The sequence below is a fragment of the Phyllobates terribilis genome, unplaced genomic scaffold, assembly GCF_046119375.1.
Source record: "Phyllobates terribilis strain yellow unplaced genomic scaffold, ASM4611937v1 Scaffold_5__5_contigs__length_657084704, whole genome shotgun sequence".
Lineage (NCBI taxonomy): Eukaryota > Metazoa > Chordata > Amphibia > Anura > Dendrobatidae > Phyllobates > Phyllobates terribilis.
The window spans coordinates 433,770,948-433,798,058 of NW_027362765.1; the positions used below are offsets into that span (position 1 = coordinate 433,770,948).

The 27,111-nt window shown below is 44.6% G+C and overlaps 1 protein-coding gene across 1 annotated transcript in view; it reads left to right on the plus strand.

The window, feature by feature from the left end:
• The window catches only part of LOC141271606 (scavenger receptor cysteine-rich domain-containing protein DMBT1-like), a 212,148-nt gene that overhangs the window by 10,658 nt on the left and 174,379 nt on the right, over positions 1–27,111 (plus strand). Inside the window, exon 4 of the mRNA XM_073681649.1 lies at positions 956–1,273. Within this exon, the coding sequence (XP_073537750.1) occupies positions 956–1,273 (318 nt within the window). The remainder of the gene's footprint in view (positions 1–955; positions 1,274–27,111) is intronic.

Here is a 27,111-nt window from a genome sequence, read left to right on the forward strand (position 1 = left end):
GGCAATTCATGCTAATTATTTTTTCAGAAATATAGAAATACTTTTTTATCCCCACATCTGTGGCTCAGGTTATCATCCACAGGTCAGGTGGGAGGTGGGATGAGTTTAACTCTCATTGCTTGAGAATTTAATCAATCTACATAGTTTGTCCTTCTTTGTTTTGTATGTCAACATGCCACAGGGTCCACACAATGGTCAATCAAAGATTTAGCAAACATCCATTGTTTACTGACTCTGCGTCCCTGTCATTCAAAGTTAGCAGAAAATAAGTTGCAGTAAATATTAACTCAAGTGTCAATATGCAGAATAATATAAACAATAAATTAACACACTAAGTCAAAGGTTTAAATGAAACCTTTTTAACAATACTAGAAAAACACTACCCAGGATAATAAATCTCTGTACAGGAAGGCACACATATTAGAATTATTTACATTTTTGGCTTTATTATTAATTCATATATATAAAACAAAATAGAATACAAGCAGAGGCATGACACAAAGTAGCACACAGACATCACAGATGTTGCTGAACAAAAAATGCACTCTCAATTATAGGCAAAGTGCATAGGTTATTATAATGTATAGACTGCGGTTGAAACCTTAAAATCAATAAATAAATAAAGTGCAAGTGCCTTTTTAATAGGTTCTACCTATATTATGCAGAACCATTACTTATTGTAGCCATTAACATAGATTTGTATGGGAAGAACATATTCATTCACAGTAGTCACATTCAAGATAGTCACAAAGTAGCACTATGTGAAAAAAAGTACTGTTTGGTCACACGCCATGGCTCAGAAAGGAAGGAGAGTTATTTGATGTTTGTAACTGAAAATTTGCTGAAGTCGTTGGTTAATGCCTTGTCATGTTTGGAGAGCCCCTGAAGTGCATAAACAGTGGAAACTTCCACAGTAAATTGATTTTGGAAATGACCATTCTACTTTTTTTTTTAGGTTTAGACATGTCTTTAAGACTGGTTAATGGCAATGGTCAATGTAACGGTCGTGTTGAAATCCTCTATAGTGGAGCATGGGGAACTGTGTGCGATGATTATTGGGATATTAATGCTGCACAAGTTGTATGCCGGCAGTTAAATTGTGGCCAAGTTCTTGCATTTAATGGCAGTGCTGCATTTGGCCAAGGACAAGGATTAATTGTATTGGATGATGTGCAATGTTCCGGTAATGAACAACACGTATGGGACTGTCCACACCAACCATTTACAGTACATAACTGTGGACACAATGAAGATGCTGGCGTCGTCTGCTCAGGTATAGTCGGATGGATGAAAACTTATTCAGTCATTTGCTATCATGTGTTTTGCAGATATGTTTATGCAAATCATATTTTCATGTTTTCTACCACTAAGGGTGCTGCAAACAAGAATTTGCCTTATTAAGAGAATCTTAGTGGATTGGAGTCACCTTGATTCCTGCCCCATTAACCCTTAGCTGCTAATTGGTTTTATATTTGAAGATGATTCCTTTGTGAGGTCACCAACATCCCAACACTGGCAGCAACCTTATAAAGCACATTTTAACCTTTTAATCTACTACAACCCCTGGCAAAAATTATGGAACCACCGGGCTCGGAGGTTATTCATTCAGTTGATTAATGTTGTTGAAAAAAAGCAGATTACAGACATGGCACAAAACTAAAGTCATTTCAAATGGCAACTTTAGGGATTTAAGAAACACTAAAAGAAGTCAAGATTAAAAATTTGGTATTCAGTAAGGGTAATTTTTTTCAGACCAAGCAGAGGGAAAAAGTTATGGAATCACTCAATTCTGTGGAAAAAATTATGGAATCAGCCTGTAAATTTTCATTTCCAAAACTAACACCTGCATCAAATTAGATCTGCTTGTTAGTCTGCATCTAAAAAGGAGTAATCACACCTTGGAGAGCTGTTGCACCAAGTGGACTGACATGAATCGTGGCTCCAACATGAGAGAGGTCAATTGAAACGAAGGAGAGGATTATTAAATGTAATGCACATGCCCAGACTGACTGGCGTGTGCGTGTTTATGTAGTGATTCCACTGTGCCATGAACCGGAGAGTGCCTGAAGGGGCGTAACTAAGTATCTGCCCGATCCGACCAAGGTCGCACGACGGCATACGACGCCAGTGCACCAGGGAGGAACCGAGCAGAGGTACCAGGGTCTACTCCAGGTCAGACTCTGGACATGGCTGTTGACCCACACCGGGGAATACAGGAACAGGCAGACTAGAGCACAGGCTGGGTAGGGTCCAGTACAGACTTGGAGACAAATTCGAAACCGCAGACGCGGTAGACAGAGCTGAGCAAAGCAAAAACCGCAGACGCGGTGGACAGAGCTGAGCAAAGCGAAAACCGCAGACGCGGTGGACAGAGCTGAGCAAAGCGAAAACCGCAGACGCGGTGGACAGAGCTGAGCAAAGCGAAAACCGCAGACGCGGTGGACAGAGCTGAGCAAAGCGAAAACCGCAGACGCGGTGGACAGAGCTGAGCAAAGCGAAAACCGCAGACGCGGTGGACAGAGCTGAGCAAAGCGAAAACCGCAGACGCGGTGGACAGAGCTGAGCAAAGCGAAAACCGCAGACGCGGTGGACAGAGCTGAGCAAAGCGAAAACCGCAGATGCGGTAGACAGAGCTGAGCAAAGCGAAAACCGCAGACGCGGTGGACAGAGCTGAGCAAAGCGAAAACCGCAGACGCGGTAGACACAGCTGAGCAAAGCGAAAACCGCAGACGCGGTGGACAGAGCTGAGCAAAGCGAAAACCGCAGACGCGGTGGACAGAGCTGAGCAAAGCGAAAACCGCAGACGCGGTGGACAGAGCTGAGCAAAGCGAAAACCGCAAACGCGGTGGACAGAGCTGAGCAAAGCGAAAACCGCAAACGCGGTGGACAGAACTGAGCAAAGCGAAAACCGCCAACGCGGTGGACAAGGCTCTGTTTACACAGAACAGACTAGAGGGGAAAGGCAGAACCAGATACCCACAGGGTACTTGCAGAGAAGTAGCGAGTGGACCACAAACTCACAAACGGAAGTACAGTGACAACGAGCTGGAGTTAGGTACAAGTACAGACTCTGCAGAAAAAGGAAAGGAACGGACATAGAGAAAAAACAGGTAAAAGATAGGAGAGAGTTCAGACTGGAACTGAGTGTACGGAGGAGACCGACACTACAGCGGGATACAGGAGCGGGTCTGGGAATACGGCCCCCAGAGAGGCGGGACGAACAGGCAAGGAGCGTGTTCAGACTGGCCTGGAAATACAGCCTCCAGGAAGGTGGAACGAACAGGCAAGAAACGAGTACAGACTGCAGGTTAAGGTACACAGATAGGACACAGTACAGACATGGAAACAGATACTGCAAGACAGGTAACATAGACAGGACCTGGCATGTCAGAGACAAAAGCCAACTGACAGGGCAAGATGCTCAGGCCTGGGTTAATTGGAGCAGCTGGTTTAAATACCAGGTGACAGACAGCAATAGGCTGAGGACGCACAAGGAGTGTGCCTGCAGCAGGTACAAAAAGCAGGAAGTGATCGGGCGCCGCCCTTAAGCAGCAGACACAGAGGCAAACAGACAGCATGGAGGGAAGCCAAAGACATTCTGGACTGGAGATCAAGTGCGCACTCTTGCACAGTGGGAGATGGACCACTATGCAAGGACGCCGCCAGGTATGTTACATTAAACTCTTAAAAGAAGGTCAATCATCATGCAATGTTGCAAAAGATGTTGGTTGTTCACAGTCGGCTGTGTCTAAAATCTGTACCAAATACAAACAACATGGGAAGGTTGTTAAAGGCAAACATACTGGTAGACCAAGGAAGTCATCAAAGCGTCAAGACCGCAAACTTAAAGCAATATGTCTCCAAAACAGGAAATGAGCAAAAAAACAAATGAGGAATGAATGGAAGGAAACTGGAGTCAATGTCTGTGACCGAACTGTAAGAAACCGCCTAAAGGAAATGGGATTTACATACCAAAAAGCTAAACATAAGCCATCATTAACACCTAAACAGAAAAAAAAAAGGTTACAATGGGCTAAGGAAAAGCAATCGTGGACTGTGGATGACTGGATGAAAATCATATTCAGTGATGAATCGCGAATCTGCATTTGGCAAGGTGATGATGCTGGAACTTTTGTTTGGTGCTGTTCCAATGAGATTTATGAAGATGACTGTATGAAGAGAACATGTAAATTTCCACAGTCATTGATGATATGGGCCTGCAGGTCAGGTAAAGGCACTGGGGAGATGGCTGTCATTGCATCTTCAATATATGCCCAAGTTTACATTGATATTTTGGACAGTTTTCTTATCCCATCAATTGAAAGGATGCTTGGGGATGATGACATCATTTTTCAAGATGATAATGCATCCTGCCATAATACAAAAACTGTGAAAACATTCCTTGAAAGAAGACACATAAGGTCAATATCATGGCCTGCAAATCTTCCGGATCGCAATCCAATTTAAAATCTTTGATGGAAAATGAAGAAAATGGTCCATGACAAGGCTCCAACCTGCAAAGCTGATCTGACAACAGCAATCAGAGAAAGTTGGAGCCATATTGATGAAGAGTACTGTTTGTCACTCATTAATTCCATGCCTCAGAGGCTGCAAGCTGTTATTAAAGCCAGAGGTGGTGCAACAAAATACTGGTGATGTATTGGAGTGTTCTTTTGTGTGTTTGTTTTTCATGATTCCATAATTTTTTCCTCAAAATTGAGTGATTCCATAATTTTTCCCTCTGCTTGGTCTGAAAAAAATTACCCTTACTGAGTACCACATTATTAATCTTGATTTCTTTTAGTGTTTCTGAAAGCCCTAAAGTTGCCATTTGAAATGACTTAGTTTTGTGCCATGTCTGTGATCTGCTTTTTTTCAACAACATTAAACAACTGAATGAACATCCTTCAAGCCCGGTGATTCCATAATTTTTGCCAGGGTTTGTATATATATTTTTTAAATACTTTCCTATAAATATTTTTTTGCATAATTGTCAAAGCACAACTAAATCTCATGTCCAGCTCAGCTCTTGGTGCGGCTGTTAACTTGTAAAATATTGCTGTCAATTGGTATTTACAGCAGACATCTTATGGGGAGCGTTGTTCTAACCACCCATCAGTAGTGCACCCGCAAGGCGATCTTGAGCGGGGATCAAATAGGTTGCCATGTGGTGCCGGGTATCTGATGCCTCATTTAGTACGGTTTTACTCAGGCTAAAAATACCTACTACCTCCCATTTAATATATTGGGGCTGGGACTTTACATAGTAACATAGTTTTAAGGTTGAAGGAAGACTAAGTCCATCTAGTTCAACCCATAGCCTAACATGTTGATCCAGAGGAAGGCAAAAAAAAAACCATGTGGCAAACACTAAGCTCCAGATTGGGGAAAAAAAATACCTTCCCGACTCCATACGACAATCAGACTAGTTCCCTGGATCAACACCCTATCAAGGATTCTAGTATATGTAACCTGTAATATTATACTTTTCAAGAAAGGCATCCATGCCCTTCTTAAATGTTAGAAGTAGAGGTGAGCGGTGTTCGACTAGAACTGTTCGCCAATCTCAAATTCGAGCTGTTTTGGGCGGTGTTCGAGTTGTTCGACGAACCCGAACGATTTGCAAAAAATTCGGCTGTTCGAGGTTATGTTCGATAACTGTTCGTGCACCAAAAGCGTGTCCTGCATGTCTGGTGCTATTTAGAGCACCAATCATGCAGGGATTGTCTGCCACTCACTGTAATGCCACAGCCATGGTGGTTGTGGCATTACAGTGATTGCCCAAATCGATGGGAACAGTGCTCACAGTGAAACATGAAAAGCCGGCAATTCAGCAGCGGCATACACCGGTACCCGACAATTTAGAACCGAAAGAATAGAGCTTCACACATAGATTAGATAGATATAAACATGTCAGCCACATATATACGAAGTACAGTGAAAGTGCTGCTTACTGTACTTGTCATTTAGCGTAAAGGATTTATCAAAAAAAATAATAGTGTTTTCATGCACCGTCTCTTTAAAAAAGCCGGCCGGCAATTCAGCAGCGGTACCCGACAATTTAGAATAGAAAGAATAGAGAATCACACATAGATTAGATAGATAGAAACATGTCAGTCACATATATATGAAGTACAGTGACAGTGCTGCTTACTGTACTTGTCATTTAGCGTAAAGGATTTATCAAAAAAAATAATAGTGTTTTCATGCACCGTCTCTTTAAAAAAGCCGGCCGGCAATTCAGCAGGGAACCCGACAATTTATAACAGACAGAATAGAGCTTCACACATAGATTAGATAGATAGAAACATGTCAGTCACATATATATGAAGTACAGTGATAGTGTTGGTTACTGTACTTGTCATTTAGTATTAAAACAAAGGATTTATTATTAAAAAAATTGGCGTGGGGTTCCCCTTAATTTTAGGCTCTAGCGGAGGTTAAGCAGACGGCTGGGGCAGATGTTTGAAGCCTGGGAAGGGGGTAATACCCACGGAGCTTCCCAGGCTACTAATATCAGCCCCCAGCTGAATACATAGCCTTTACTAGCTATTAAAATGGGGGACCCCCCCAAAAAAATGACGTGGGGTCCCCCCTAATTTAATAGCTAGCAAAGGCTAGGCAGACAGCTGGGGGCTGATATTAATAGCCCAGGAAGGGAGCCATGAATATTGGCCCCCTCCCAGGCTAGAAACAACAGCCGTCAGCCGCCCCAGAAATGGCGCATTCATAGGATGCGCCAATTCTGGCACTTAGCCTCGCTCTTCCACGCTGCCCTGGTGCGGTGGCAGGGGGTAATAGGGTTGGGGTTGATGTCAGCTTATAATGCCAGCTGACATCAAGCCCAGGTTAGTAATGGAGAGGCGTCTATAAGACACCCCCATTACTAACCCCATAGTCAAAGTTAAAAAAAACACAAACACCCAGAATAAAGTCCTTTAATTGAAATAAAGACACAATCCTTTATTGTTCTAAATTAAACCATACTTACCGTCACGCCCATTCCAGCTGAAGCCAACGATCTCCTGCAATAAAAGAAAAATAATAAAGCAACCTCATCCTTACCTTTCCATGGTTCCCACGACAGCTTCAGCTCTGCTACATCGAGATGACAGGCTGGACCGCAGCAGAACGCTGCCATCCAGCCTCTCATCCCGCAGACACTGAGAAGCGCAGGCTTGCTTGCGCTGCTCAGCGTCTCTCTGTGACGACATCCAGATGAGCCGAGTTCATGTCCAATGAACTCAGCTCACCTCATGTACGTCACTGACAGCGTGGGAAAATTCTCACGCTGAAGCGGTGAGTGCAGGAGAATTCTCCCACGCTGTCAGTGACTTGCATAAGGTGAGCTCATGTCCAATGAACTCAGCTCACCTCCTGCACGTCACTGACAGCGTGGGAGAATTCTCCTGCACTCAGCGCTTCAGCGTGAGAATTCTCCCACGCTGAAACGCTGAGTGCAGGAGAATTTTCCCACGCTGTCAGTGACGTGCATAAGGTGAGCTCATGTCCAATGAACTCAGCTCACCTCCTGCACGTCACTGACAGCGTGGGAGAATTCTCCTGCACTCAGCGCTTCAGTGTGAGAATTCTCCCACGCTGAAGCGCTGAGTGCAGGAGAATTTTCCCACGCTGTCAGCGACGTGCATGAGGTGAGCTGAGTTCATTGTCGGCTCATCTGGATGCCCTCACAGAGAGACACTGTGGAGCGCAAGCAAGCCTGCGCTTCTCAGTGTCTGCGGGATGACAGGCTGGATGGCAGCGCTCTGCTGCGGTCCAGCCTGTCATCTCGATGTAGCAGAGCTGAAGCTGTCGTGGGAACCATGGAAAGGTAAGGATGAGGTTGCTTTATTATTTTTCTTTTATTGCAGGAGATCGTTGGCTTCAGCTGGAATGGGCGTGATGGTAAGTATGGTTTAATTTAGAACAATAAAGGATTGTGTCTTTATTTCAATTAAAGGACTTTATTCTGGGTGTTTGTGTTTTTTTTAACTTTGACTATGGGGTTAGTAATGGGGGTGTCTTATACACACCTCTCCATTACTAACCTGGGCTTGATGTCAGCTGGCATTATAAGCTGACATCAACCCCAACCCTATTACCCCCTGCCACCGCACCAGGGCAGCGTGGAAGAGCGAGGCTAAGTGCCAGAATTGGCGCATCCTATGAATGCACCATTTCTGGGGCGGCTGACGGCTGGTGTTTCTAGCCTGGGAGGGGGCCAATATTCATGGCTCCCTTCCTGGGCTATTAATATCAGCCCCCAGCTGTCTGCCTAGCCTTTGCTAGCTATTAAATTAGGGGGGACCCCACGTCATTTTTTTGGGGGGGTCCCCCATTTTAATAGCTAGTAAAGGCTATGTATTCAGCTGGGGGCTGATATTAGTAGCCTGGGAAGCTCCGTGGGTATTACCCCCTTCCCAGGCTTCAAACATCTGCCCCAGCCGTCTGCTTAACCTCCGCTAGAGCCTAAAATTAAGGGGAACCCCACGCCAATTTTTTTAATAATAAATCCTTTATTTTAATACTAAATGACAAGTACAGTAACCAACACTATCACTGTACTTCATATATATGTGACTGACATGTTTCTATCTATCTAATCTATGTGTGATGCTCTATCTTTCTGTTCTAAATTGTCGGGTACCGCTGCTGAATTGCCGGCCGGCTTTTTTAAAGAGACAGTGCATGAAAACACTATTATTTTTTTAAATAAATCCTTTACACTAAATGACAAGTACAGTAAGCAACACTATCACTGTACTTATTATATATGTGACGCACATGTTTCTATCTATCTAATCTATGTGTGAAGCTCTATTCTTTCTATTCTAAATTGTCGGGTACAGATGCTGAATTGCCGGCCGGCTTTTTTAAAGAGACGGTGCATGAAAACACTAATATTTTTTTTAATAAATCCTTTACACTAAATGACAAGTGCAGTAAGCAACACTGTCACTGTGCTTCTTATATGTGTGACTGACATGTTTCTATCTATCTAATCTATGTGTGATGCTCTATTCCTTCTTGTCTAAATTGTCGGGTACCGGTGTATGCCGCTGCTGAATTTGCCGGCCGGCTTTTTTAAACAGAGTGTCTTCTGAGCAGTTTGTCAGCTTTTGGACACCTTTGCAGGTGTTTTCTATGTGTTTCTATGTGTTTTTGTTTGCCTGCCATTGGTTTTAACGGTGTTCGACGGTGTTCTAAGGTGTTCGACGAACAGTTCGACGAACAGTTCCTCGAACATCCCGGTGTTCGACGAACCGAACCGAACCCGAACACTACGGGGTTGGCTCAACACTAGTTAGAAGTGAATCACTCATTACAACATCATGCTGCAGAGAGTTCCATAGTCTCACTGCTCTTACAGTAAAGAATCCCCGTCTGTGATTATGATTAAACCTTCTTTCCTCCAGACGTAGAAGATGCCCCCTTGTCCCCGTCTCAGGCCTCAGAGTAAAAAGATCAGTAGAAAGGTCTTTGTACTGTCCCCTCATATACTTGTACATAGTAATAAGATCACCCCTAAGCCTTCTTTTTTCCACTGTAAATAACCCCAAGTGTAATAACCTGTCTTGGTATTGCAGACCCCCCAGTCCTCTAATAACCTTGGTTTCTCTTCTCTGCACCCTCTCTAATTCAGCTATGTCTTTCTTATACACCGGAGACCAAAACTGTACACAGTATTCTAAGTGTGGTCGCACTAATGACTTGTATAGAGGTAAAATTATGTTCTCCTCATGAGCATCTATGCCTCTTTTAATGCATCCCATTATTTTATTTGCCTTTGCAGCAGCTGCCTGACACTGGCCACTAAACGTGAGCTTGTCGTCCACCAATACACCCAGGTCTTTTTCAGTTACAGTTTTGCCCAGTGTTTTACACTTAAGCATATAATTATGCATTTTATTTCCTCTGCCCAAGTGCATTACCTTACATTTATCCCCATTGAAGCTCATTTGCCATTTATCTGCCCAAGCTTCTAGTTTACATAGATCCTCCTGTAATATAAAATTGTCCTCTTCTGTATTGATTACCCTGCAGAGTTTAGTGTCATCTGCAAATATTGAAATATTAATCTGTATACCCCCTACAAGGTCATTAATAAATATGTTAAAAAGAAGGGGGCCCAATACTGACCCCTGTGGTACCCCACTTGTTATGAGCTGCTACAAGAACTAAGGAAAGATTGGAAAACTGTCCCTACAATAGGACTAAGCTGATTCCCTACGATGCTGCGGGCAACCTGTTCCTTGTGAACAGACCCGCCTTCATCCTCAGCTAGTCTAAACGCAGACCTATAGATATAAGGGAGGGGTCCCTAAAAGTACTAAGGACTGGGACAAAATTGGACACCTCCTAGCAGAAGTTGTAGCGGAGCAAAAAGACAAATAGACAAAAATACTTAGAGGTCCAAGGACCAAGCAAACTATAGAGATAGGTACAAAGCACCTGGCTAGATTAAGAGTCAAAGTAACACTGAAGTCCAGCAAAGCCAGAAGGGCGGAGCTGGAATAAATAGGCAGCAGGTCACGTGACCACAAAATAGAAAAAAACTAACAGGAGGGTTCTAACACCACTGTTAACCGAGACCCACTCTGAGTGTTTTCCATTAATAACCACCCTTTGTTTCCTATCACTGAGCCAATTCTTAACCCACATACATATATTTTTCCCTATCCCTATTGTTCTCATTTTTTGTATCAACCTTTTGTGTGGAACCGTATCAAAAGCTTTTGAAAAGTCCATATACTCAACATCAACTGCATTTCCTTGGTCGAGTCCAGAACTTGCCTCCTCATAAAAACTGATCAGATTAGTTTGACAGGAACGGTCCCTCGTAAAACCCATGTTGATATTGGGTCATGAGGTTATTCTTCTTCAGATACTCTAGTATAGCATTGCTTAGGAAACCCTCCAGGATTTTACCCACAGTAGAGGTTAAGCTTACTGGCCTATAATTTCCAAGTGCAGTTTTTGTCCCCTTTTTGAATATTGGCACCACATTTGCTATACGCCAGTCGTGTGGTACAGACCCTGATATTATGGAATCTTTAAAGATTAAAAATAATGGTCTATCTATGACGTTACTTAATTCCTGCAGTACTCGCGGGTGTATCCCATCCGAGCCAGGGGATTTGTCAACTTTAGTTTTTTTTTAGACGCCGCCATACTCCCTGCTGGGTTAAGCAAGTGACATTTAATGGAGAATTTTTGTTATCACTAATCATGTTTACTGTCATGCGATTTTCTTGTGTAAATACGGTTGAAAAAAAATCATTTAGCATATTGGCTTTTTCCTCATCCTCATCCACCATTTCACCCAGACTATTTTTAAGGGGGCCAACACTATAATTTTTTAGTTTTTTACTATTTATGTAGTTAAAGACTGTTTTGGGGTTATTTTTACTTTCTCTGGCAATGATTCTCTCTGCCTTAATCTTTGCTGCCTTGATTTGTTTTTTACATAATTTATTTAATTTTCTATATTTATTTAATGCCTCATCACTAGTGTTGAGCCACCCCCATAGTGTTCGGATTCGGTTCGGTTCGTCGAACACCGGGATGTTCGAGGAACTGTTCGTCGAACTGTTCGTCGAACACCTTAGAACACCGTCGAACACCGTTAAAACCAATGGCAGGCAAACAAAAACACATAGAAAACACCTTCAAAGGTGTCCAAAAGCTGACAAACTGCTCAGAAGACACTCTCTTTAAAAAAGCCGGCCGGCAATTCAGCAGCGGCATACACCGGTACCCGACAATTTAGACAAGAAGGAATAGAGCATCACACATAGATTAGATAGATAGAAACATGTCAGTCACACATATAAGAAGCACAGTGACAGTGTTGGTTACTGCACTTGTCATTTAGTGTAAAGGATTTATTTAAAAAAATATTAGTGTTTTCATGCACCGTCTCTTTTAAAAAGCCGGCCGGCAATTCAGCAGCGGTACCCGACAATTTAGAACAGAAAGAATAGAGCTTCACACATAGATTAGATAGATAGAAACATGTCAGTCACATATATAATAAGTACAGTGACAGTGTTGCTTACTGTACTTGTCATTTAGTGTAAAGGATTTATTTAAAAAAATAATAGTGTTTTCATGCACTGTCTCTTTAAAAAAGCCGGCCGGCAATTCAGCATCTGTACTCGACAATTTAGAACAGAAAGAATAGAGAATCACACATAGATTAGATAGATAGAAACATGTCAGTCAGATACATAATAAGTACAGTGATAGTGTTGGTTACTGTACTTGTCATTTAGTGTTAAAATAAAGGATTTATTAAAAAAAAAATTAGCGTGGGGGTCCCCGTAATTTTAGTCTCTAGCGGAGGTTAAGCAGACGGCTGGGGCAGATGTTTGAAGCCTGGGAAGGGGGTAATACCCACGGAGCTTCCCAGGCTACTAATATCAGCCCCCAGCTGAATACCTAGCCTTTACTAGCTATTAAAATGGGGGACCCCCCAAAAAAAATGACGTGGGGTCCCCCCTAATTTAATAGCTAGCAAAGGCTAGGCAGACAGCTGGGGGCTGATATTAATAGCCCAGGAAGGGTGCCATGAATATTGGCCCACTCCCAGGCTAGAAACACCAGCCGTCAGCCGCCCCAGAAATGGCGCATCCATAGGATGCGCCAATTCTGGCACTTAGCCTCGCTCTTCCCACTGCCCTGTAGTGGTGGCAGTGGGGTAATAGGGCTGGGGTTGATGTCAGCTTATAATGCCAGCTGACATCAAGCCCAGGTTAGTAATGGAGAGGCGTCTATAAGACACCCCCATTACTAACCCCATGGTCAAAGTTAAAAGAAAACACAACACCCAGAATAAAGTCCTTTAATTGAAATAAACACACAATTCTTTATTGTTCTAAATTAAACCATACTTACCATCACGCCCATTCCAGCTGAAGCCAACGATCTCCTGCAATAAAAGAAAAATAATAAAGCAACCTCATCCTTACCTTTCGATGGTTCCCAAGACAGCTCCAGCTCTGCTACATCGAGATGACAGGCTGGACCGCAGCAGAACGCTGCCATCCAGCCTGTCAACCCGCAGACACTGAGAAGAGCAGGCTTGCTTCGCTCCTCAGTGTCTCGCTGTGACGGCATCCAGATGAGCCGAGGTCATGTCCAATGAACTCGGCTCACCTCATGCACGTCACTGACAGCGTGGGAAAATTTTCCTGCACTCAGCGCTTCAGCGTGGGAGAATTCTCACGCTGAAGCGCTGAGTGCAGGAGAATTTTCCCACGCTGTCAGTGACGTGCATGAGGTAAGCTGAGATCATTGGACATGAACTCACCTCATGCACGTCACTGACAGCGTGGGAAAATTCTCACGCTGAAGCCCTGAGTGCAGGAGAATTCTCCCACGCTGTCAGTGACGTGCATGAGGTGAGCTCATGTCCAATGAACTCAGCTCACCTCATGCACGTCACTGACAGCGTGGGAAAATTCTCCTGCACTCAGCGCTTCAGCGTGAGAATTTTCCCACGCTGTCAGTGACGTGCATGAGGTGAGCTGAGTTCATTGGACATGAGCTCACCTCATGCACGTCACTGACAGTGTGGGAGAATTCTCCTGCACTCAGCACTTCAGCGTGAGAATTTTCCCACGCTGTCAGTGACGTGCATGAGGTGAGCCGAGTTCATTGGACATGACCTCGGCTCATCTGGATGCCGTCACAGAGAGACGCTGAGGAGCGCAAGCATGCCTGCGCTTCTCAGTGTCTGCGGGATGACAGGCTGGATGGCAGCTTTCTGCTGTGGTCCAGCCTGTCATCTCGATGTAGCAGAGCTGAAGCTGTCGTGGGAACCATGGAAAGGTAAGGATTATGTTGCTTTATTATTTTTCTTTTATTGCAGGGGATCGTTGGTTTCAGCTGGAATGGGCGTGATTGTAAGTATGGTTTAATTTAGAACAATAAAGAATTGTGTCTTTATTTCAATTAAAGGACTTTATTCTGGGTGTTTGTGTTTTTTTTTAACTTTGACTACGAGGTTAGTAATGGGGGTGTCTTATAGACGCCTCTCCATTACTAACCTGGGCTTGATGTCAGCTGGCATTATAAGCTGACATCAACCCCAGCCGTATTACCCCACTGCCACCGCTACAGGGCAGTAGGAAGAGCGAGGCTAAGTGCCAGAATTGGCGCATCCTATGGATGCGCCATTTCTGGGGCGGCTGACGGCTGGTGTTTCTAGCCTGGGAGGGGGCCAATATTTATGGCACCCTTCCTGGGCTATTAATATCAGCCCCCAGCTGTCTGCCTAGCCTTTGCTAGCTAATAAAATAGGGGGGACCCCACGTCATTTTTTTGGGGGGTCCCCCATTTTAATAGCTAGTAAAGGCTAGGTATTCAGCTGGGGGCTGATATTAGAAGCCTGGGAAGCTCCGTGGGTATTACCCCCTTCCCAGGCTTCAAACATCTGCCCCAGCCGTCTGCTTAACCTCCGCTAGAGCCTAAAATTAAGGGGAACCCCACGCCAATTTTTTTTAAAATAAATCCTTTATTTTAACACTAAATGACAAGTACAGTAATCAACACTATCACAGTACTTATTATATATGTGACTGACATGTTTCTATCTATCTAATCTATGTGTGATACTCTATTCCTTCCATTCTAAATTGTCGGGTACCGCTGCTGAATTGCCGGCTGGCTTTTTTAAAGAGACAGTGCATGAAAACACTATTATTTTTTTAAATAAATCCTTTACACTAAATGACAAGTACAGTAACTAACGCTGTCACTGTACTTCATATATATGTGACTGACATGTTTCTATCTATCTAATCTATGTGTGAAGCTCTATTCTTTCGGTTCTAAATTGTCGGGTACCGGTGTACGCCGCTGCTGAATTGCCGGCTTTTCATGTTTCACTGTGATCACAGTTCCCATCGATTTGGGCAATCACTCTAATGCCACAACCACCATGGCTGTGGCATTACAGTGAGTGGCAGACAATCCCTGCATGATTGGTGCTCTAAATAGCGCCAGACATGCAGGACACGCTTTTGGTGCACGAACCGTTATCGAACATAACCTCGAACAGCCGAATTTTTTGCAAATCGTTCGGGTTCGTCGAACAACTCGAACACCGCCCAAAACAGCTCGAATTTGAGATTGGCGAACAGTTCTAGTCGAACACCGCTCATCTCTACTCATCACTACCCAATTGCTTTAGTTCTCTAAATGCTTTCTTTTTGTCACTTATTGCGCCCCTTACAGCTCTATTTAGCCATAGTGGTTTCCTCCTATTTCTAGCATGTTTATTCCCAAAGGGTATATATTGTGCACAGGTCCTATTCAGGATGTTAATAAATGTCTCCCATTTGCTTTGTGTAGCTTTATGTCTCAGGATATCGTCCCAGTTTATTGCACTAAGATCATCTCTCAACCGTTGGAAATTTGCCTTCCTGAAGTTTAGTGTCCTTGTAACCCCTCTACTACACATTTTATTAAAGGATACATGAAAACGTATTATTTTGTGATCACTATTACCCAAGTGACCCCCAACTCGTATATTTGATATACGGTCTGGCCTATTGGTTAATATTAGGTCTAGCAGTGCCCCCCTTCTTGTTGGGTCCTGAATCAGTTGTGAAAGGTTATTGTCTCTCATAGTTGTAAAAAACCTATTACCTTTGCTTGAACTACATGTTTCTGTCCCCCAATGTATTTCAGGGTCGTTGAAGTACCCCATAATAATGACTTCTCCTTGAGTCGCTGCTTCATCTATTTGCTTTACAAGGATATTCTCCGCTACTTCCATTATTTTTGGAGACTTATAACAAACCCCTATCAGTAATTTATTATTTTTCCCCCTCCCCTTAGCTCCACCCACAGGGACTCTAGATTTTCATTAGATTCACATACAGTGCCTACAAGTAGTATTCAACCCCCTGCAGATTTAGCTAGTTGACACATGCGGAATTAACTTGGCATTGTGACATTTGTACTGTAGATCAGCCTGGAAGTGGGAAATGCACTGCAGCAATTTTTTTTTTGTTGTTTTTTTTTTTTTTTAAATGTTAAAAGTTAATTCAGAGTGTCATTTATTATTCAACCCCTCAAACCACAAGAATTCTGTTTGGTCCCCCTAAAGTATTAAGAAGTAGTTCAGGCACCAAGAATAATGAGCTTCACATGTGTGGATTAAAGATCTCTTTTGCCAGCCTTTTCTGACTATTTAAGACCCTCCCCAAACTTGAGAATAGCACTCAGACATGGTCAACATGGGAAAGACAAAGGAGCATTCCAAGGCCATCAGAGATAAGATCGTGGAGGGTCACAAGGCTGGCAAGGGGTACAAAACCCTTTCCAAGGAGTTTGGCCTACCTGTCTCCACTGTTGGGAGCATCATCCGTAAGTGGAAGGCTTATTGAACTACTATTAGCCTTCCACAGGCTGGACAGCCTTTGAAAGTGTCCTCCTGTGCCGAGGCCAGGCTTGTCCGAAGAGTCAAGGCTAACCCAAGGTCAACAAGGAAGGAGCTCCGGGAAGATCTCATGGCAGTGGGGACATTGGTTTCAGTCAATACCATAAGTAACGTACTCCACCGCAATGGTCTCCGTTCCAGACGAGCCCGTAAGGTACCTTTACTTTCAAAGCGTCATGTCAAGGCTCGTCTACAGTTTGCTCATGATCGCTTGGAGGACTCTGAGACAGACTGGTTCAAGGTTCTATGGTCTGATGAGACCAAGATCGAGATCTTTGGTGCCAACCACACACGTGATGTTTGGAGACTGGATGGCACTGCATACGACCCCAAGAATACCATCCCTACAGTCAAGCATGGTGGTGGCAGCATCATGCTGTGGGGCTGTTTCTCAGCCAAGGGGCCTGGCCATCTGGTCCGCATCCATGGGAAGATGGAAAGCACGGCCTACCTGGAGATTTTGGCCAAGAACCTCCGCTCCTCCATCAAGGATCTTAAGATGGGTCGTAATTTCATCTTCCAACAAGACAACGACCCAAAGCACACAGCCAAGAAAACCAAGGCCTGGTTCAAGAGGGAAAAAGTCAAGGTGTTGGAGTGGCCTAGTCAGTCTCCTGACCTTAACCCAATTGAAAACTTGTGGAAGGAGCTCAAGAATAAAGTCCACATGAGACACCCAAAGAACCTAGATAACTTGGAGAAGATCTGCATGGAGGAGTGGGCCAAGATAACTCCACAGACCTGTGCCGGCCTGATCAGGTCTTATAAAAGATGATTATTAGCTGTAATTGCAAACAAGGGTTATTCCACAAAATATTAAACATAGGGGTTGTATAATAATTGACCCACACTTTTATGTTTAAAATTTAATAAAATTCAACTGAGCAACATAACTTTTTGGTTTGTAAGATTTATGCTTCTGTTCATAAAACCTACTCTCGTTTGCAGTTTGAAGGCTCTAACTTATTTGCATCTTATCAAACCAGCTAAATCTGCAGGGGGTTGAATACTACTTGTAGGCACTGTATATCCTCCCGCAAGACGGTTTTAAGGATGATTTTACATATAAACACACACACCCCCCTCGCTTGTTTGTACGGTCATTTCTGAACAGACTATAGCCCTGTAAATTAACTGTCCAGTCATGGCACTCATCCAGCCACGTCTCAGATATCCCTACCATGTCATAATTATTTTCCAACAAAATTAATTCTAATCCCTCCATTTTGTTGGTGAGGCTTCTGGCATTAGTGTACATGCATTTTATGTATCTCTCTGTACCTCTATTCCTTCTTACTTTATTGACTGTTCTTACCCCACCCCCAATTTCTTTATTTGTGCCCAGGTCACTATCTGCACTATCTTCCCCACCTATAAAATGAATACCCTACCCCACAATCCCTAGTTTAAACACTCCTCCAACCTTCTAGCCATTTTCTCCCCCAGCACAGCGGCACCCTTCCCATTGAGGTGCAGCCGGTCCCTAGCGTAGAGTCTGTAGCCAACTGAGAAGTCGGCCCAGTTCTCCAGGAACCCAAATCCCTCCTTCCTACACCAGTTCTTGAGCCACTTATTTATCTCCCTAATCTCCCGTTGCCTCTCTGGCATGGCACGTGGTACCGGTAGTATTTCAGAGAATACCACCTTGGAGGTCCTTGCTTTCAGCTTGCAGCCTAATTCCCTGAAATCATCTTTAAGGACCTTCCACCTACCTCTAACTTTGTCATTTGTGCCAATGTGCACCATGACCGCTGGGTCCTCACCAGCCCCTCCCAGTAATTTGTCAACCCGATCAGCGATGTGCCGGACTCGAGCGCCAGCTAGGCAGCACACTGTTCGACGATCCCTGTCTTTGTGACAGATTGCCCTATATGTTCCCCTAATAATTGAGTCCCCCACAACCAGCACCTGCCTGGCCTGCCCTGCTCTCCTATTTCCCTCTTTTTTGGAGCTGACACTCCTCCGGCTTTCAGGGGAAATGCCTTGCTGAAGTAGTGCTACCCCTGTACCGTCACTCCCCTCATCTGCCAACTTTGCAAACTTATTGGGGTGTGCCAGATCAGGACTAGCCTCCCTGGCACTCTTCCCTCTACCCCCCCTTCTAACTGTCACCCAACTAGCAACCTCACTGTCCTGCAGCTCCCGACTATCACCCTCCCCCACATCTACCTCAGTGAGCTGCTGCTCAGTGAGCAGCAGACTCCTTTCCATATTGTCAATGGATCTCAGTGTTGCCAGCTGCTCATTTAGATCCAGTACCTGGGCTTCCAAGTGCGCAACGTGCACACATCTCGCGCAGCAGTAAGCAACCCCGACCGGCTATTCAAGGAATGCATACATGTGGCAAGATGTACACTGGATAGCATTGTCAATAATGGAGCTCATTTCCTAATGGGGATTGCAATAGACAGAATGTTAAGTAAAAAGAAAAGTAAAGAGTTAATAAAATACAGTCAGCAATTCAGTTCAAAGTCCTCCCTTCCAAACTCCCTGAATACAAAGTCACTGAAAAACAAGTCACACACTTACTTTCGTTCGCACTTACGCTCCGGTCACACTCTGCTCGTTCACACTCGCAAACTAAGAGATTTAAAGAGTTAGTTTTTTTTGTTTTTTCCCCTTTTCCAGCAATGCACCCTACAGCTCAATGCACTTCCAAAAAGTCTTGGTTTCCTTTCCAATTTTCCTCAACCAACTTTCTTTTATATTGAGTGTTGGGATTTTGCATTATATCCATTGCCATGATATATATTTACATCTATGCTTTATATTTGGGCATCCTTTATTTCCTTTTGGGCAAATTTATTTTATTCACCTCTTCAGTCACCAAAAATTGAAATTTTTTTGAGGCTTATATTGAGTTTTAATGTGTTCCTTATACTGCTGATAATGATTCCTGTGTTCTCCCTTTATAACGTGTGGTAGGTCGACTTGCTCGGCCGCTTCCAGAAGTAGACTCAGGAACCTGGTTTTCTCTGCAGGCTTTATTATATGGCATAAAGCCCTGCAACTCAAGCAAGACTAAACATGGCCTTACTTGCAAAACAGCAAAACAAAAGATAAACGATAGCACAGTCCATATGTGTGTGCGCGGTTCACCCACACAGGTTATGTACAGCCTTCAGCTCCTTCCTGAGCTATGGGTGTCCAGTCTGGAGACCTTGCCTCTCCAAACACAACACAGAGAAAAAAAAACAGGACTGAACATTTAAAGCTTGCTCAGCCACACCCTGAGGTGAAGGTATGTGGAATGACTTCCCTCCCATCTCTACGTCATTCCCATAAAACCATACCCTTTAAAAGAGGTAAACCCCAGCATATAACATGCTGCTAGAAATTCAGTAGGTCTCAGTTCACACAAGAGAGCATACCAGTGACTCTATCACATATTCCCCCCTCTGCCCAAAGCCGGGGGTTTGGGCACCTTTAGACACCAAGCAGGAAATTCTGGACAGGGCATCAGCATTAGCGTGTAATTTCTCGGGTCTATGCTTACTTAAAAATTAAAGTCTTGGAGACCTAAGAACCAACCAGTTACTCGGGAATTCTAACCCTTCTTTTCCCTCAACCATCTCAAAGGGGCATGGTCTGATACCAATTTAAACTTTCGGCCAAGTAGGTAATATCTTAGCGTGTCTATGGCCCATTTTATGGCTAAGCATTCATTCTCCACAATGGCATCATTTTTCTTACAGGATGAAAGCTTCCAGCTCATACAGAATGGGATGCTCTTCCTCATTTCTCTCCTGTGACAGCACGGCTCCTAGGCCAACTTCTGAGGCATCTGTTTGGAGCACAAACTCTTTAGCAAAGTCTGCTGCAACCAGTACCGGCTGCATGCAGAGTGCCAGCTTCAGCTGTTGGAACGCTATCTCAGTTTCAACCATTCATTTCGCCATCATTGATTTTGTGCCTTTTAGAATGTCGGTCAGTGGTGCGGCAATCAAAGCAAAATTTGGGATAAACCGCCTGTAATAGCTCACAATTCCAAGAAACGTTCTCACCTGCTTCTTGGAGAGCGGTTGCGGCCAGTTCAGAATTGCCTCGATCTTATTGACCTGTGGCTGAATTTCGCCTCTCCCAATGACGTAGCCTAAGTACTTGGCCTCCTCCTTCCCAGTGGCACATTTTCTCGGATTTATCGTAAATCCTGCATTCCTTAGAGCATCCAGAATTGCCTGTACCTCTGGCAGATGACTAGCCCAGTCTGGGCTAAAAATGACAATGTCATCAAGGTAGGCTGAGGCCCTCTGGAAGGTGGCAGGTGCTCCCTGCAGTCTGAAATGCATTCAGGAGTACTGGAAGCACCCATCAGGTGTTGAGAATGCTGTTTTCTCCTTGGCCCTCTGGGACATGGGGATCTGCCAGTAGCCCTTTGTCAGGGTGGTAATATATCTCGCAGGTCAAAGCCTCTCAATGAGTTTATCGACGCGGGGCATCGGGTATGCATTACACTTGGAAACCTCATTTATCCTACGGTAGTCGTTACAAAATCTCTACTCCCCGCTGGGCTTTGGTACGAGAAAGATGGGACTCGACCATACCCTCTAGAGATGAGCGTTGTTCTACTCGAACTGTTCGCCAATCTCAAATTCGAGCTGTTTTGGGCGGTGTTCGAGCCGTTCGGCGAACACGAACAATTTGAGAAAAATTCGGCTGTTCGAGGTTATGTTCGATAACTGTTCGTGCACCAAAATCATAACTGGATTTTTTCTCAGTAATGATGAAAATTAATGTTGATACGCAGTTTGAGTGTACAGCGGGGTGGGGGGAGGGTCAGGGGATGGATCTCTGCAGGAACAATGAAGATCTCCATTTTTTTTTTCTCTTTCCCGCATTTACAGTGGGGAGGTGCAATCTGTCAGCCTATCAGCAGCGCACACACGGAGCGAAGTGCTTTTTTTCACACAAGCAAGGGCATGTGTCATTGGCAGTGTATGTCACATGTCCTTGCCCTATAAGACCAAGCCATTTTCCCCGTCGCCACCATTTTCTCACTGCTGCAGCTGCGTATTAGACGGCACCGCTGTTGCTGTGTGCGCTATACCTTGTTAATTTCAAGCCAATTTTCGCACAAATCTACAGATAGCTTGGGAGTAGGGAATAGTTGTGATTGCAGTCCTTTTAAGGACTAGGTTACAGCATTTCCTACGACTTTTATCAGGCAGGTCTGTGCTCTTAAATAGATAGATTGTGGGAGTAAAGACTAATTGTAATTGGAGTCCTTTTCAGGACTAGGTTACATCAGTTCCTATCAGTTTTTGCCAGGCAGGTCTGTGCCAGTGCTGTGCAAGTTTTTTTCACAGCATTTGGCTGAATCTAGCAAAGCTAATCCTTTTTGGCCTATTGCAGAGTGTGTTAGTCAGTGGAGTAGCCTATCTGTGTTGCAAGATATACCACCTGTGTATAGAATACCAATTTTTTTACTGCACCTAGTGAAGTAAAATCTTTTGGGCATAGCATCATTCTATTAGTCCATCTATACTGACCTCCATCAGGTTGCAAATTGAATATAATTTTTTTCTGCATCTAGCTCTGAAAAAATATTGGGCTTCTAGCTGTGTGTGGGACTTGTTGTATTAGTCCATCTATACTGACCTCCATCAGGTTGCAAACTGAATATATTTTTTTCTGCATCTACCTCTGAAAAAATATTGGGCTTCTAGCTGTGTGTGGGACTTGTTCTATTAATCCATCTATACAGACCTCCATCAGGTTGCAAATTGAATATATTTTTTTCTGCATCTACCTCTGAAAAAATATTGGGCTTCTAGCTGTGTGTGGGACTTGTTCTATTAATCCATCTATACAGACCTCCATCAGGTTGCAAACTGAATATATTTTTTTCTGCATCTACCTCTGAAAAAATATTGGGCTTCTAGCTGTGTGTGGGACTTGTTGTATTAGTCCATCTATACTGACCTCCATCAGGTTGCAAACTGAATATATTTTTTTCTGCATCTACCTCTGAAAAAATATTGGGCTTCTAGCTGTGTGTGGGACTTGTTCTATTAATCCATCTATACAGACCTCCATCAGGTTGCAAACTGAATATATTTTTTACTGCATCTACCTCTGAAAAAATATGTGGCCTTCTAGCAGTGTGTGGGACTTTCTCTATTAGTCCATGTATACTGACCTCCATCAGGTTGCAAATTAAAAATAATTTTTATCTGCATCTACCTCTGAAAAAATATTTGGGCTTCTAGCTTTGTGTGGGACTTGTTCTATTAATCCATCTATACAGACCTCCATCAGGTTGCAAACTGAATATAATTTTTTTCTGCATCTAGCTCTGAAAAAATATTTGGCCTTCTAGCAGTGTGTGGGACTTGTTCTATTAGTCCACCTATACTGACCTCCATCAGGTTGCAAATTCAAAATAATTTTTTGTCTGCATCTAGCTCTGAAAAAATATTTGGCCTTCTAGCAGTGTGTTGGACTTTCTCTATTAGTCCATCTATACTGACCTCCATCAGGTTGCAAACTGAATATATTTTTTTTCTGCATCTACCTCTGAAAAAATATTGGGCTTGTAGCTGTGTGTGGGACTTGTTCTATTAGTCCATCTATACTGACCTCCATTAGGTTGCAAATTGAATATAATTTTTTTCTGCATCTAACCCAGCCAATAGTTTTGGCCTAATACCACAGTTTGGCCACTCAGCTCTGCTCGGTTCCCATCCATTGTTTTTTTGTGCAAACAACTCCAGAGTTGTGAATTAGTTAACCACCAAAATGAGTGGAAAAAGGCCTGCTGCTGGTGGAAAGGGGAATAGGCGTGTTGGGAAGGGGAAAAAAGGTTGTGTCCGTGGGGTAGGTGTTAAAGCAACAGTAACATCTGCAGAAGAAAGACCATCTTCCAGCCAAACTAAAATGTCTACTTCTTTTAGCGGACAATTTGATAAGATCCCTTTCTTACGGCCACGCCAATCGCTACAAATTCCAGATGAGGCACAAAAACAGCAGGTGCTTCAACGGATATCAAGTGCTCCTTTAAGTGGGCTCTCCTCCACATCAACTTCAACATCACAAATACTCCAGTCCTCAAAGGTGTCACCCCAATCGCACTTGCTTCCTCACAGCTCCCAAATCTCCAGCTGCCCGTCTGAGTATGAGGTAGAACAGATGGTTGAGTCTGCAGAGCTGTTTACTCATACTATAGCCTGGGAATCAGAGGTCGACTCCAGCGCTTCTGTGAATCCAGACGAGGAAATGATCTGCACTGATGCCCAGAATCTTTATGAGTCGGATCCAGGACCAGACGCAGAAGGTTCTGACCATAATGTAGACCCTCATTCCCAAACTGTAACTCCTGTTGGTGGAGACAATGAGGAAGACGATGATAAGACTCAAATACCTGATTGGAGCGACAACTTTAGTTTTTTGTCAGGGCAGGAATAGGTTGGCTCTGAGGACGACGGGTGTGATAACGCACAGGGTGATGATGATGAGGTTGGAGATCCCACTTACTGTCAACCCACAGTCATCCAAGATATGAGGTCAGCAGAGGAGGTGGAGGAAGATGCTAGTGACGACGAGGTCAGGTTGCGCCTTCCTGGACAGAGACGTAGTACTGGAAGCACGTCAACAACTGCATCCTCAAACACAACTCTGCCTCTCACCACAAGTCATGGTGGCTCTTCAGGTCGCATGGGTGCTAAGCCTTGCATAGCCTGGGCATTTTTTCAGATCGATAAAGATGACCCAACTCGTGTTATCTGTAACATTTGTCAGCAAAAGCTAAGTAGAGGCCAAAAAATACATAGTTTGAGTACTTCATGCATGAACCGGCACATGGACATGAAGCATAAGTTGCAGTGGGAAGCTCAGTGTGCTACAATGCGGCCTAGCCGGCCGGGCCAACCACCGTCTGCCATATCTTGTGCATCCACGGCCTCTTCATCCTCTGTGACTGGGGGGACAGAAGTCACACCTGTTTTGGGGCGCAGACCTGCCACCTCTTTACCCGCAACAGCCAGCGTGATTGACAGGTCATCATTTTCTTTGGAGGTGGTAACACCAGCTGGTGTTGAGCGCTGTCCGACATCGATAGCACCACCTTTGGATCAAGGCAACCTAACATGTCCGCCTGCATCTTCCTCACAGACCGGCAGTTTGCCGGGGACACCCTTATCAACCCCGTCTAAGCACAATAGCCAGCCCTCGGTCCCTCAGATGTGGACAAGTAAAAGACCATTTCCTCCTAGCCATGAGAAAGCTAAGAGGTTGAATTTCACCATCTGCAAGCTCTTGGCTACAGAAATGCTGCCTTTCCGCCTGGTGGACACAGAGGATTTTCGAGACCTTATGTCCGTCGCAGTGCCCCAGTACCAGATGCCCAGTCGGCACTACTTCTCAAAGAAAGGTGTGCCTGCGCTCCACCAGCATGTCGCACACAACATCACCGCTTCTTTGAGAAACTCTGTGTGTGACAGGGTGCATTTCACCAAAGACACTTGGACGAGTAGGCATGAACAGGGGCGTTACATGTCGCTGACTGGGCACTGGGTAACTATGGTGACAGCAGGACAAGGGGCTGCTGTCCAAGTCTTGCCGTCCCCACGAGTTGTGCGTCAATCCTCTTTATGTCAAAGTTCCTCCACTGCTTCTGCCTCCTCAACCTCCTCTCGGTCTTCCACCTGCACCCAAAGCCTGTCTGGTCATGCCACAAGCTTTCTAACTGCGCAGAAGGGATCCTGCACACCTCCTTACTATGCTGGCAGTAGGGCGCAACGTCATCAGGCGGTTTTTACATTGAAATGTCTGGGAAATGTGAGTCACACAGCTGAGGAGTTGTGGTCAGCTCTGGAGAACCAATTTCATGAATGGTTGTCTCCACTGGACCTGAAACCAGGGAAGGCCGTGTGCGACAATGCTGCAAACCTGGGTGCGGCCCTTCGCCGGGGCAATGTCACACACGTGCCTTGTATGGCTCACGTGTTGAACCTGGTTGTCCAGCAATTTTTAGCCCACTATCCTGGACTAGATGGCCTTCTGCAGAGGGCACGGTCGCTTTGTGCTCACTTCCGCCATTCGCATCCCGCAGCTCAGCGACTTACATCTCTACAGAAGTCGTTGGGCCTGCCACTTCACCGGATAAAATGCGATGTACCTACCTAGTGGAATTCAACTCTGCACATGTTACAGCGACTGTGGCAGCACCGATAAGCCCTGGTGCAATACGTTCTGACGTATAGCCTGGGCCAACGAGATCCAGAGGTGGGGCAAATCACGCTGGAGGAGTGGTCTCAGATCAGGGACCTATGCACCCTTCTGCACAGTTTTGAAATGGCGACGAAGATGTTTAGTGCTGACGATGCCATTATCAGCATGACTATTCTGGTGATTTACATGCTGGAGCACATGTTAAACAGAATTCGGAGTCAGGTGGTGGCACAAGAGGAGGTGGAGGAAGTAGAGGAGGAGGAGTTGTATGCGGAAGGGCTAACATCTGCAAGGTCCAGACGGTCGGCAGCACCAAGGCGGCAGGCATGTGAGGGTGGGGGAGATGGTTTTACCAGGGCGCATGGTAGCAGCCAAACTAGTGAGGAAGGTGCAGGAGCCCAGGAAGAAGTGGAGGACGAACTGATGGAAGACTCATCAGATGAGGGAGACCTTGATCACATTTCTGTTGTGCGAGGTTGGGGGAGAGGACAGAGGAAGGAAGCATGATTGTTACCTCGCCACCAACACAACAGGGACTTGGTGCTCCTGGATGCGCAACAGACATGAGTGCCTTCTTGCTGCACTACCTGCAACATGACCCTCGAATTGTGAGAATTAGAAATAATCCTGACTACTGGGTTGCCACACTGTTAGATCCCCGGTACAAAAGTAAATTTGCAGAAATTATTCCTGCCATAGAAAGGTATGCACGCATGCAGGAGTATCAGCAGAGACTGTTGCAGAATCTTACATGTGCTTTTCCACAAAATACCAGTGGTGCACGTAGTGAATCTCACAGTTCCAACTTGCCAACCGTGGGACCGTCAAGTGTTCAGCACTCAAACCGTAACAGAACCACAGTATCTGCTGGTAAAATCAATTTTGCGGAATCATTTCACCACTTTTTTAGCCCATCCTTTGCAAGGCCACAGGAGACAAGAAGTCTGACACATAGTCAACGCCTAGAGACGATGGTACAGGAGTATCTCCAAGGAAAAATTGAAGCCATGACTGTGTCACTGGACCCTTGCTCTTTTTGGGCTTCCAATCTGGATAAATGGCCGGAGCTAGCCACTTACGCCTTGGAGATCTTGTCATGCCCCGCAGCCAGCGTTCTGTCTGAACGTGTGTTCAGCATTGCTGGTGGTGTGCTGACAGATAAGCGCACGCAGCTCTCCACTGATAATGTAGACAGACTCACGTTCATAAAGATGAACAAATCATGGATCCGAAACTACTTTTCTACCCCTGCGTCATCCTGGGGAGAGTAAAAGCTTGATGATTGGTTAAAATCACCCTACCAACCGTTTTAAGCTTTCAAATTACTAATCATGTTTATCTGTATCTTGGCTGGAAAATAATTTGGGCTTTGTAGCAGTGTGCAGCACTGATTCTATTAGGCCATCTATAATAAGCTCCACCAGATTTAAAATTACTAATCATGTTTATCTGTATCTTGACTGGAAAATAATTTGGGCTTTGTAGCAGTGTGC